At 43.1% G+C, this 13,927-nt stretch overlaps 2 protein-coding genes across 2 annotated transcripts in view; both read right to left on the bottom strand.

Annotated features, from left to right (window-relative positions):
• SLC35G1 (solute carrier family 35, member G1) overlaps positions 1-3,868 on the bottom strand; it is a 12,882-nt gene extending 9,014 nt beyond the window's left edge. Inside the window, exon 1 of the mRNA XM_006880414.1 lies at positions 3,685-3,868. Within this exon, the coding sequence (XP_006880476.1) occupies positions 3,685-3,868 (184 nt within the window). The remainder of the gene's footprint in view (positions 1-3,684) is intronic.
• An 8,856-nt stretch (positions 3,869-12,724) lies between these two features.
• LOC102845077 (small EDRK-rich factor 1-like) overlaps positions 12,725-13,927 on the bottom strand; it is a 39,495-nt gene continuing 38,292 nt past the window's right edge. Inside the window, exon 2 of the mRNA XM_006880413.1 lies at positions 12,725-12,892. Within this exon, the coding sequence (XP_006880475.1) occupies positions 12,725-12,892 (168 nt within the window). The remainder of the gene's footprint in view (positions 12,893-13,927) is intronic.

The following is a 13,927-nucleotide window of genomic DNA, read 5'->3' as shown; positions in this document are numbered from 1 at the left end:
GAGGGACAGTGCAGGAGAGGAAGGCCCTCTATGAGGTGGACTGATTCAGTGACTGGGGTAATCAGGATGGGTTTATCGGAGACAGTGAAATTGGCACAGGACAGAGCAGAGTTTAGGGCTGTTGTACACAGGGTCGCTATGAGTTGCAAGCAACTCAACGGCACATAACAACAACAACAACATAACAACTCTGTATAAATATTTAAGGTCTTTGTCTTATGACTGGGACAGGCTAGATGTTAAAAAATCCACGTAGTGACTTTCTGTTAATGAGGGTGAAGACTGGTTCTCAATCTCAAGCCTTAATTTTTTACTGAATACTACACATATCAACTCACTGCCCTTGAATCGGGTTAAACGCACTGTGGCCTTCTAGCAAGTTTCCAAGGCTGTACATTGTAATGGAAGGAAATTTCCCATCTTTCTCTTGTAGAGCAACTGGTGAATTTGACTTGCCTTTTGGTTAGCAATGCCACAAAAGCATCCTACTAAATAAAACTAAAAAAAAAAAGTCATAAAATCCTTACCGCTGTAGAGTCAGAACCAACCCATAATTCATAGCTGACTTTGTTTCTGACACTGTAAACTGCCTGGGAAGAGACTGCCCATTTTCCTCCCCAGAGCTGCCAGTGTATGGGAATTGTCAGAAAGGCACAGTTTCTGGGCTATCAGTGAAACTTAGCTATACACTACACCACATAAGTCCTTATAAAGTAATAAGTATATTTTAATTCTGCCAATGGGGTTGAGCAAGAGAATAGAATAATTAAGTGTCATTTGCTTATATAATATGCTGGCATGCTCATATGTTGCTACAAGTCTACCTAGTAATTTGTTTGGCAACTCTCAACAATTGCAATTAAACAGGTGGCTACAGTGTAATTTCCTGACAGAAGAAAACGGAAAAGTTGCTTAACTTCTGCCTTAGGCTTTTCAACTAGTGATTCACAACCCTGTGGGAATTAGAATCATGAGTAACTTTTAAAAATTCAACAAGTCCCATCATATTTATTAAACAGGATTTCTGACACTGGGAATTGAACCTGCATCTTGAAACCACCCTGCAGCTAAAGAGACAAGCCAATAAAGCGAACAGTAACACTTGTAAGAACATACTCCTCTGAACAATGGATCATAAGAAACAAAAGGGGCAGCATTTGCCCAAAACAAAGCTTAGAAGGCAAGAAGGGACAGGAAAGATACAGGGAACCCAGGGAAGAATGAGGAACAGCGTTGTTACATTGAGGAAACCTACAACTAATATTATGAAACAATATGTGTAAGAAATGTTAAATAAAAAACATGTTTGCTATGTAAACTTTTCACTCAACATCCTTTTAAAATTTTTCTTTAAAAAATTAAAAACAAAGGGCAAACATTGCACCAGGCCACTGTTTAAAACGCGATTAACATCAGGGTTGCGGGATGACTAAGAAAAAGGGGATAAATAATGTACACTGCATTGAAACAGATGAGGGAGAGAACCGTTTAAAAGGGATATATGATTAGGTATTATTGTCATGACAGCAGGCCAGAATGAAGGCTGCACAGTGGAATGGACTTGGGGGGAGGGAGTGAATAACAATGAAAGAATTTTTCTTTTACTTTTCAAAGAGAAGAGTGAATTGGGGAGGGGAGGGTGGGCAAAAAGAAAAGTGTAACAATGGATGAATGGAAATCCTAAGTCTCTATAAACTTTCATTAAAATTAATTAAAAAAAGACTAAGAAATGAACTAATAAAAAAATTAAAAACAGAGAAGCTCCACTAGTTTGAGAGCCACAATTCTCTTACAGATAGAGTTCTGATGGCTTAGTTAGTAGAAAGGAGTTGCACGATCAACCCAAAGGCACATGGTTCGAATTCATAACCTGCTCCTAGGGAGAAAGATGGGCAGTTTCCTCCCATGTGATTTACTGCCTCTGAAAACATGCTGGAGAGTCAGTTTTAGGTTGATTCTGACCCAAGAGTACGTAACAACAACAGGAGCAACACCATCTTGCAGAACTCACCCTTTTGGAAGGCTGTTAAGGCCTGGCCCCAAACTCCCTAAAGAAGGTAAATAACTGTTTTAAGACAACTCTATGCTAACAGTTAAGGTCATGTAAGAACTTAAGCAATATGGGAAACAATTTCAACCTAAACTTGAAAATGAGCTTTTGTGAGATGATTAGATCAAGAAGTTAAAATGATCCCATGACAAAGTTCAAGGACAACAGTACAGTCCTTTGGCAATCTTGCTTTTGGAATATTACCTGAAAGCTTTAGAAGGGCTATCATTACATCTTGCTGTTAATACTTTTCTCAGAAGTTAAAAGGCACCACGAGGGTCAAGTGCAGTCATTTACACAGGCTTGCCACTTGACACGTGGTGCCTAAGTACAGTATTCCCCGTTAGTTCACAAGCAGGGAAACTTTCAGGAGTTTGCAAGGACTGACTCAGCACTCAGAATGGCAGTCAGCAGGAGAGTGATAAGCGGAGAAGCCAACTTCTTCAAAGGTCCCACATCTGGTCACCCCAGCTTGGGGTAACCTCTCATCTGGCACCACCAACTGCTATGCCTGGGTACTAGCAGTTTATGAATAAAAGATCACAAGTCTGAGCATTTCTGATAGCCTTGCTGACAGAATGGAGAAAGAATCATATTTTTTGGGGTCTGCCTCTCTCAACTGGGGGAAGTGCTAGCAGGGAGAAATCCCAGGTGTTCCTGAGGGTAGGAGACACAGAGGTAACTAATAAAATAAGGGTAACTAATAAAATAAGCCTATTCCCTCTTCTTCCAGGGACTGACTTCTGTCCCAGGAAGCTGCTCCTCGTGGGTGGTCAACTTGATGAAGAGATGTGCTGAAAGCAGGGCTTAGTGGGTAGTAGAAATGGCTCTTAGCTAACCCAACCAGGGTAATGCCCAGGCCTGCAACCTCAAATCCACCCCCACCAGACACTGGGCAAAAACAAAACCTCAAGTTTCCTGCGCCTGACTTTCCTCAATTGTTTAAGAAAAATAAAATAGAAAGGGAATGAGCAAGATCAAGGGTTCTCTTCTCCACCCTTGGCCCTTGGCTTTTGGGGCTGGGTCTGTGAATCCCTTAATAATGTATGTAAGATAGTGCCTCTGTCTGTCTTCGCCTCAATTGCTTAAAAAAAAAAAAAGTCCTCACAGTCCCAAAAGCCTATGAGGCAGAGGTCCCATTGAGCTCTGCCTCTCCAGTACGACTTAGAGGCAAACATTTTTCCACGTCTTCCTCGGAGGAAACAATTTCGATCACGGAGATCAGTCTTCATAATCAGCTTCATCCGACCTGGGTCTGGCAGCTGGATGGCCTCGCTCGCTGACCCTTGACCTCGGGCAGGGGACACTGATCTGCAATCTGACTCCACGGCCTCGCCCGCAACACTTTTAATTATAGGAGCAGTCTTAGAATGCAAAAAAAGGTTCTAAAGACCCAACTAGAAACTTTCTTCCGTCTCCGCCTCTGGATTGGTGGTGGTGCCAGGGGACCTTCTTTGCAGCCCCCCGGCTGGAGGGTTTTCTCCCAGCCCCAGGCTGGGAGGAGATGGGCGTACTGACCGCCTGGAGCCCAGCCTTCGGCGGAGGCGGGGACCCCGGCCCGCCCGCGCTCGCCCGGCACTCCCGGAGCTGCTCCCCGCGCTCCCCTTGCGCCCCCGAGCGCCCCCCGCGCTCACCCGGCTCTCCGCACCAGCCGCAAGGCGACGAGCCGCACAGGCAGCATCGGCCGGGGCCGGGCGCCTCCGCTGCCTCCGCGGCCGCAGGCTCCTCGACCCCATCCGAGGGCGCGCTGTCCGGCGGCGCCTCCGACGGCCCGGGCTCCAGCGGCACGGCGGCCCCAGCGCTGTCCAGGGACCGCATCTCGTGGCCAGCGCTCTACTCGCGGCCGCAGCGGCGTGTGGCGCCCGCAGCCGGCGCTCGGCTGCCTGGCTCTTCCGGCCCGCGTGGTGCGCATGCGCGCCCCCCTCGCCGAGCCTGGGGATCGCGCCCTCGTCCTCCGCTGCCCTCTTACCTTCAGCTCGGGCGCCTCCTGGCCCGGGAGCCGCGCCCCAGTTTGCGGTGCCCGCGCAGCTGCCCTGAAGGCGTCCATCCTTCAGATGCGGTCAGCCAGGCCGGCCGGTGGCTGGGAGCCAGCCTTTCCAAGCCACGGTGCCTCCTCTCTGTCGTTGTACTGGGTTCCCAGCCTGCAAGTTCTGTGGCCTTCCCTTGGGGCTGGCATTCTGGAGGTTAAGAGATTGTGTATATTGGTGTGGCATGGCATTCAGAAATACTGGAATACCCAGGAAAAAAGGCAGAGCACCGTGCCTGTCTTTAAATGATCAAGGGTTTTTTTCCACTGTTACCACTTGTCCAAGAAGTGGGATGGGAGGAATTTTGCTGGGTTTACAAGGTTGAAAAAAATGGTCAGCATGAAATCATGAAGAAAACATATCCATAAGACTGAGCAGAACTCATTTATTTGTTCTTTGCAACAAGGTGGTTCTTGTTAACTGCCCTGGGGTTGGTCCAGACTCCGTGGTAACATCAAGTGTTTACAGTAGGCATTCCTTATTCATCTCTGATCTTCCCTTTTTGTTAACGGAGACATCTAATATGCCCACACATAAGATTTTAAAAATCCAAGATACATGTCATTTGGGTACAGAATTCCCCAATAATTCTTTATGTTTACACAATTCTTTCCTTGAGTTGCTTGCTATAAATGTGAAAAGGCAGTCTCTGTGCCAGGCTGAACATGTCTAAACCATTAGAGGTAACGCCAAGTAAATTTAGATTACCAAACCGTGAAGTCTGCTCCTGCACGTTAATTTGCACAAGGTGATTGACAGCAGAAATTATCTTGAAGTCGGAAGCCCCAAATTCTGAACTTGAACTGTGTCCTCAAGGAGGTCATTGTACCCTTCGAAGAAACCTGGGCTGCTTCATTTGTTTACTAGCGATTAAATGTTTCCCTTCCCACTCGGTAAGATCTGCCATGTAAATAAAGCAAGCACATGCGCTTTGCTGAACTGGCAAGGTGTATTTTTAACTAGGGTGATCTTTTAACTCATCACTCAAACTAGAACCTCTTTTAGAGTAGAAGGGGGAGCTTTTGAAAGACTTCTCTAGAAAACTTAGATTATGTGGATTAGATTAGAACTACTCACAGTTTATCATGGCGGTCTAGGTGAATAAAGAGGAAGTCTGAACCCAGGTAAGAGGTAGGGAGGAAGGATTTTGGTTTTGAGGTGGGTGAGAGATGGAACCACTACTCATTTGTGTATTTGTTAACTGTGGTGGCAAGCATGTCATTGTGGTGCTGGAAACCGTATTTAAAAAAGCTGCAGGGTCATCACATGGACACCCACAATGGGGTCCCTGTTGCTCTCAAAGGGTAGTTGTCTTTTTTTTTTTTAACTAGTACAGAATACTTAGATTTGTGCATGAGCAAACTTTGTTTTCCCTAGCAGGAATTGAAAGGGAGACTTTCTTTGAAAAATATTGCTGTCTCAAAAAAGAGGAGTTTTGAGGGAGTATTTGTAGGATAGGCTAAGGACATGGGGGAAGGCTCATGTTTACTTAGTATTTTTTGGAGGGGAAGGTGGGTTTATTTTAGAAAAGGCAGTATTATGCAAATAAGGAAACACACAGCTTCAGGGTGGAGTCTGGTTAAGTGCTTATCGTAGACTCATCATTATGGGGCAGGTACTGTACTTTTCTTCTCCAGGGCTACTGCTCATGAAGGTCAATGAGCAGGCACCTGAAAGCATTTGCAGATAATTAGTCACAGGAGTTGAAGATAAAGTTCAAGATTGTCAGGAATGAATCTGGCTGCTTATGCAAGAAAACACAGCATGGGTAAAATTGGGATGGGTGTACACCAGGGATGTGTCCTGTCTCCATACCTTTTCAACCTGTATACAGAACAGATAATCCAGGAAGCTGGGCTCTATGAGGAGAAATGTGGGGTCAGGATTGGTGGAAGATCTACCAGTAATCTGCGTTATGCAGATGACACAACCCTGCTTGCTGAAACTGAGGAGGACCTGAAGCGCTTACTGAAGAGGGTCAAGGGCTGCAGCCTCCAATATGGATTGAGGCTCAATGTTAAGAAGACAAAGAGTCTCACCACTGGACCAATTGGCAGCATCAGGATGGATGGTGAAGAGATTGAAATTGTTCACAGCTTTAGTTTGCTTGGTTCCACAGTCAACTCTCTTGGCACCAGCAGACAGGAAATTAAAAGACGTATTGCGATGGGAAAGTCTGTTGTTAAGGACCTCTCCAAAGTACTGAAGAGCAATGGTGTCTCTCTGGAGACTAAGGTGCGTGTGACAGGCCATGGTCTTTGCAATCACTTGTTATGCATCAGAGAGCTGGACAAAGACTAGGGAGGACAGAAGGAGAATTGATGCCTTTGATCTGTGATGCTGGAGAAGAGTATTGAGTGTACCATGGACTGCTAAGAAAACAAACAGATTCATCCTGGAGATGGTTAAACCGGGTGGCTCCTTGGAGGCCAGAATTCTGAGCCTTTATCTGACATACTTTGGTCATGTTGTAAGGAGAGACCAGTCCTTGGAGAAGGACATCAGGTTTGGGAGGGTGGAGGGAACAGCGAAGGAGAGGAAGGCCTTCTATGAGGTGGATAGATACAGTGACTGGGGTAACTGGGATGGGTGTGTTGGAGACAGTGTGATTGGCACAGGACAGAACAGAGAGATTAGGGCTGTTGTACACAGGGTCGCTATGAGTTGCAAGTGACTCAACGGCACATAACAACACCACCTAGGTCTTGCAGTAAACAATTTGTGACCAACCTCCTTCATCAAAACTGTTTTAGGAGAAAGAAGTACTTAGCTGCTATAGAAAAGGTAGGTGCGCTTTCGGCTTTCGGCTCGGAGGAGACCTCGGTGCAACTTTTTTCGGTAGTCCCGTATCTGGGTTCATCCGACACCAGCCGCCTCCGCAATGCAGCCCAAGTTCGACGCCAGCGAGATTAAAGTTGTGTACCTGAGGTGTACTGGTGGGGAAGTCGGTGCCACTTCCGCTCTGGCCCCCAAGATCGGCCCCCTGGGTCTCTCTCCAAAAAAGGTTGGTGACGACACCGGTAACTGGAAGGGACTAAGGATTACAGTGAAACTGACCATTCAGAACAGACAGGCCCAGCCAGATTGAAGTGGTGCTTTCTGCCTCTGCCCTGATCATCAAAGCCCTAAAGGAACCACCCAGAGACAGAAAGAAGCAGAAAAATATTAAGCACAGTGGAAATATCACTTTTGATGAGATTGTTGGCATTGCCTGGAAGATGCGACAACGGTCTTTAAGCAAGAGAACTCTCTGGAACTATTAAAGAGATCCTGGGAACTGCCCAATCTGTGGGCTGCAATGTTGATGGCTGTCACCCTCATGACATCATAGAAGACATCAACAGTTGTGCTGTGGAATGCCCAGCTAGCTAAGGAACTACAGATGAAAATATTTCAATAAAGGATCATTTGTTAAAAAAAAAAGGTAGGTGCTTTTATTTGGCAAGTCCTGTAAGAGAGTAAAAGAAAGTGGTAACATTTGCTAACAGAACACACTTAGCATATCAAGACAGAAAAATCAGATAAAGTTTCTCCTACTCACTGCTAGAAACTATCCATTGCCTGATTGTTAAAAATAATATTTTTTAAAAAAAATAAAAGTCCGGAAAATCTTTATCAATATGCTCAGGATTTACTGCACATGTGGCTATAAACAAAAGGTAGAAACTTCAAGGAGGCTCTTTATTAACATAGGTGATCTTTGAGAGTCAGAAAATGCAAGATGGATTGATAAATACTGGTGTTTGAAATTTGAAAGTTGGAAACCCAGGAAGAACAGTAGTTTGGTCTTTGTGCTAGAAACAATGCTAGAGATTGAATGGTAGAATTTTGGAAAAACAGATCCTTATTCATTGAAAGCTTCTTTTTTAAAAAACAGCATAAATGACAGGTATACACATAGAACTCGCTAGATGGAATCCAAAACAACAATGGAAACCTAGAAATAAGAGCTACTACCATCAAGTCCATTCCGACTCCTGACACCCTGTCAGACTTAAATCTTAATGGGAACAGACTGCCTCATTTTCCTCGCAGTCACTGGTAGATCAAGCCACTGATAGTTTACTTGAAAGACCAATACATAACCCACTATTCCACACAGGATTCAAATTTACAACATCAGAGGAAAGAGATGATTGAGAAGCTCAATGTCATCAATCGCAGCAACAGCAAGGCCATTAGCTAGCTGCAGAACTGACAATTGCTCATAAACAAGTTCAAATTCAAGTTGGAGAAAATGGAAAAAGCCCTGGAGAACCGAAGCACAATATTGAGTATATCCCTTCTGAATTTAGAGACCTTCTTAAGAACATATTGGATACATCAAACACTAATAGCCAAAGACCAGGTGAGCTGGAGAATGATATCAATAACATCATACATGAAGAGAAAAAGGTCATTAAGAAGATAGAGAACAACAACAAAAAATCAAACTGGTTATCAGAAGGGACTTTGAAATTTGAGCACGGAGTAGCCAAAGAAAAAGGGAAGAAACTAAGAAGTTCAAGAGCTATGCAGCAGATTTCACAGGGCTGCTTCAGGAAGTACGCCAAAGTTTTATAATGAAATGTGCAAAGCCTTAGAGTTACAAACTAAAAGGTAAGAACATACTTGGCATATCTTAGATTGGAAGAAAGTAGAGAAGCTAGGTTAGCAGTGAAATAAACATACTATGGACTACACCACCAGAGTGCCTTATCAGAGACCATATTTTCTTTTTAAAAAACAAACAACAACCACAACCCAACGAAACAAATCCAAACCAATGTTACTAAGTCATGTCTAATTCTTAAAGATCCTCCATTGGGTTTCTGAGGCTGTGAATCTTACAGAAGACTTCTCATCTTTCTCCCTTGGTAGACTTGAATTGCTGACGTTTGGTTAGCAGTGCAACCCACTGTTATTACTGTTAGGAGTCGTCAAGTTGAGTACGACCCATTATGAACAAAATAGCTGAACCCTGTTTTATTGTGTGCCGTCCTCATACTTCCCGACACACAAGAGCCCACTGTGGCAGTCACGTGTGTCAATCCATCTGATTGAGGGTCTTCCTCTCCTTTGTTGACTCTCCACCCTTCCCAGCATTGTGTCCCTCTCCAAGGAATAGACCCTCCTAGCAACATGCCCAAAGAATGTGAGGTGAAGTCTCATCATTGCCTCCAAAGTGCACTCCAGCTGTACCCTCCTCAAGATGTATCTGTTTGTTCTCTTTGCCGTCCATGGAATGTTCAGTGCTCTTCTCCAACACTACAGCTCAAAGATGTTAGTTCTTCTTCTGTCATGCTTATTCATTATCAAGCTCTCAGATGCATAGCAAATGATTAGAGAGACAGACTAGGGCCTGAATCAGACTTACCTTAGTCCTTAAACTGACATCATTAGTCTTCAATAATTTGGAGAGGTCCCTAACTGCAGATTTTCCCAGCGCAACACATCTACTTATTTCCTGACTGCTGGTACCGAGGTGTTAAATGTGGATCCAAACAAGATGTAGCAACCCACATCCTTATATAGACCCTATCGAAACTCACTTATTGTTATGAGTCAGAACTCATCGGTGGTCCTCCACTGGGTTTCTGAGGCTAAAAATTGTATGGGAGGAGATTGCACATCTTTCTTTCTTGGAGATACTGTAGAATGTGGACCATCAGAGAGAGGCATAACTTTTAGAATAGCACTGACACTCCCTATAGACTATGCCACCAGAGACCGTTTAGCGACCCTATAACTAACTCATTGCTGTTAAGTTGGAACTGACTCATGGCTGACCCTCCAAATAGCTTCTCAGAAGCAGTAAATCACATCAGAGGAGATAGCCCATCTTTCTCTAAAGGAGTGGCTGGTCAATTTGAACTGCATGCCATGGGGTTGGCAGGGTAACTCCTTACCACTTAAGCCACCAGAGCTCCCTCAGTGATGCTAAGGCTTAAAAAACAAAAGCAAACAACTTTTGGGCTTTTAGGTATATCTGTCATCAGTCTTGGAAAGGGTGAAACCAAGTTACTCCTTGGAGGCAAGGATTCTGAAGCTCTGTCTCACATGCTTTGGGTATGTTGCCAGGAGGAACCAGTTCTTGAAGAAGGACATTATGCTTGGAAGGGTGGAGGGACAGCACAGAAGAAAATGGCCCTGAGTGAGATGGACTGATACAGTGCTTGGGGTAATGGTGGTAGGTGGGTCGGAGATGCTGAGATTGTCTCAGGATAGGACACAGTTCAGAGCTATTATGCATAGGATCGCTGGCAACTTGATGGCACAACAACAACATATTTGCCTGACTCCCGGATTGCTTTCCCTATGTTGAAAAAGAGTTTTTTGTTTTTTTTTAAACAAAGAAATATAATTTTAATTTAATAGTATTAGTGGGAGTTTTTATTTTGAAGATCAGTTTTCTTTCATACCTGAGTGAAAATGAGAAAAATAATAAATAGAAAAATAAGGCAAATTGTAGATATGTAAAGAACATCTGGCAAATCCTAATTGTAGTTTATCAGATAAAATCAAACTTTATCACTCAACTTTGAGATTCTGTGCAAAAGAAAAAGTTTTGCAAGAAAACAAGAAATATTACCTACCACATTTTGAGGGAAGACTTCATCTCATGTACTTTGGACATGTTATCAGAAAGAGTCAGTCCCCGAAAAAAGATATCACGGGTCAGTGTAGAACAGTGCAGCGGTGGGGACAGCAGATTCTGACCTCTGCTGACTCCACAGGTACCTAATAACATCAGTGCAATGCTTGTGAAGTCAGATACCCCCAGGCACTTCCTTCCATCAGTTTGGTATGAGAGGCTAAAATCAGAGGCACTTGGTTTGTGTGTAAATAGGACAGCCAGGAATCCCTATGGTATTTTTAACAGCTCTTTTTTTCCAAAAGGCAACCCCCTTAACCTCAGTGCTGACTTGAGCCATATATTTCATGAGGTCTGGCCTATCCAGCATATCTATTCTTCCTAAATGTTTGTCATTATAGACAAATAGATATAAGTTGGGAAGGGGGGGGGTCTTGAGACACAGCATTATAAAAACCTTGACAATGATCAAAGCAAGTAAACAGAAATTAATCTAAATAGAAAAATCCGAGAGCTGCTCTTCATCACCAATAAAGGGACATACCTACTTCACAAGGGAGTTATGAGTTATATACGTAGTTTGGCATATGTGTGCTCAATAAACATAAGTTTTCTATCTTTTAAAAACCCCTAAAATACTTTGACCATGAGCCTCACAATTGTGGAGTTTATGAGGGAAGTTATAAGTCTTCCCTCATAAACTCCACAATTGAAACAGGCTACAATTCTTCCGTCAGGACAGCCGGCTGCTCAGGCGTGCTTACAGGTCCTCTGACCTTCAGCCTCCAGTTCTAGGTCAATGTTACACAGCTCTTCCAGTCCTGCTATTTAGTGTCTACCCACCTCCACGGCTTGAGAGAAAGCCTGTAGGACTGGCTCCAAGAGGCTGTAGTTCGAGTTCAGCTCCTTCTGCTCTTGGCCTCTGGCTCTCCACCACCTCTGTTATTGCTGCTGCTCAAAGACTGTCTCAATCTTTGTCTGTCTCGAGCGGGGAGCTTTGACGTGCTCAGCTTTCTTTCCCTTTTTTCTCGATGATAGTGAAATTCCCCATGGATAGATAGTTTGTAAAAGAGCATAATTTTTAAGTTCAGGTAGGATAGATCCAAGATCATATTTTGGTTTGTGTGGACTTGTTTTCATTTTCTTCAGCCTCAATTTCAACTTGTACTTGAGTAATTGATGGTCTATTCCACAGTCAGCACATGGTCTGATTTTGATTGCTGATACTAAGTTTTTCAGATGATTCCTTCCACAGATGTAGTCAGCCGGATACCTATGCAGTCCATCTGATGAGGTTCAGGTATAAGTTGCAGATCGTGTTTTTTAAAAAAGGTATTTGCCATTAATAAGCCGTTGAACATACAAAACCTGATCATTCTATTTCCAGCCTCTGTCACCAATTTTCTGACTACCATTCCTTCTTTATTTTTTTTCCCTTGCTTTTGTATTTCAGTCACCAATTATCATTAATGCATCTTGATTGCATGTTTGGTCAATTTTGGACTGCAAAGTTTTGATGGCGTGGTATGTTTGTCTTATAGATAAAAGACTTACATGTAAAAAGAGTGGGGAATGATAGGGTGGTATTAATAAATTCAAAATTCTCTATATAGGTATCGGTTATAAAACTATAGTTCTAAAAAAAAAGAAGGAAAAAAACCCCTATAGTTCTGCAAAACTAGTTACTTAGCCTGTCTCCTGTCTTTAGTCATGTAGAGTAGTTTGATCTGTCTGTTTACCAGAAGAGGAAATGCATCTATCCTAGATGCTGGTGAAGCTGGTTCTCCAGTCACGTGTAAACTGTCTTAATTGGCCTGTTTACCAAGAGGAGAACTGGGGCCTTCCTGAATTACTGATACATAGATAGCAACTGTCCTTTTCAGATGTAGAAATCACCATTTTTACTAACAAAAGTGCACTGTTAAATGAGCTGGAGTTTCACCCTAGTATGTAAGGCCATGACCACTCCCAGACAGGGAGGCAGTCTTTGAGGCCTGGACCCACTGTCCTCCACAGATCTGTAATAAAGTGAATTTATGGATATTGCATTCCATTTGTCTTATTGGCTACTGACTACGGGAAGAACCCCTTGAGTTCAGTAACCTTTTGGTCGTAATATTTCATTTCTTCTTCTTTGGCTTTAGCCGTTGATACATACAGTCTTTCAAAACCAAATAGGGCTTCTTTGTATTCCTTGTATTTTTGGAGGATGATCTGTTCACCATCTTTCTCCACATATACCTATTCTAAATTACAGTATTAGAGATTTTTAAGTTTTACACTTTAATACTTAGGCACAATATACTTTCAAACCAGTACATAATATTTTTTTTAAAGTCTCATTGTTGTCAAGTGGGACTCTATTCACAGCTGAGCCTCAGTAGGTTTTTAGAGGCTGTAAATCACACAGAAGGAGGTTGCCCATCTTTCTTCTATGGATTTCGATGGATTCCAAAACAGCCAAAGAGTTGCTGCCTTTGTGTTGGCAATGAAACATTTTAAAGGTAGTAGAAAGAATACAGTGTAAACAAAGGGCAACTCTTTCCCCTCCTCTTCCAATTATCTCTTTGGAGATAACCCTGTATACATTTTCTGTTTTTAAATCCTCTGGTGACTGCCATTATACTCCTGCTATTAACATTGTTCGACTTCTGGTTACTGGTTAATCAACTTCAGATGGTATCTTTTGGTTCTGCTTTGGTAGAGAAAGAATTTGAATGCCTTTTACACATTTGATTTTCCTTGTTCCTGCCATATCTTGGTGATTACTTGGTATCTGGCTATGTTGGTAACTGGCAAGATGGGGATATGGTACTCTGTCTTTATTATTACCAGACAGGAAATGTGCTAACCCTTTAGTCTTCACACCTGGGAAAGTAAATAAGCCCTAGCCACATTTTATAGCTGTGTATATTGAGATCTGGGCCAAATATGTAACATACTCAGAGTCCTGTATTTAATAAGTGACAGACGGAGATAGCTGGGCTATCTGGTACACAGGTCCATACAATTACAACCCTGAAACAAGAAATACCTCAAGGGCAGCCTTGTTCTGCCAGAGCCAGTTATTTTCTTCACCCCCCCAAATTGTTTATGTGTATTTATATGTATACAAAAAGGCCAACCTTGTTCTTTGAAGATAAATGTTTTGGAGGGTTCCCCCCACCCCCTGCAAGAGTGTTTGTGTATCCATAGCTGTTGAATTGATTCCCACTCATAGTGACTCTCTATGGAGTTTCCCACATTATAAACCTTTTTAAAAACTACTTTAAAAAA

Source organism: Elephantulus edwardii, unplaced genomic scaffold, assembly GCF_000299155.1.
Source record: "Elephantulus edwardii isolate Elephantulus edwardi_28Jun2011 unplaced genomic scaffold, EleEdw1.0 scaffold00007, whole genome shotgun sequence".
Taxonomy (NCBI): Eukaryota; Metazoa; Chordata; class Mammalia; order Macroscelidea; family Macroscelididae; genus Elephantulus; species Elephantulus edwardii.
The sequence above is the reverse complement of the archived record's forward strand: the minus strand, read 5'-3'. Positions and strand labels throughout refer to the sequence as shown.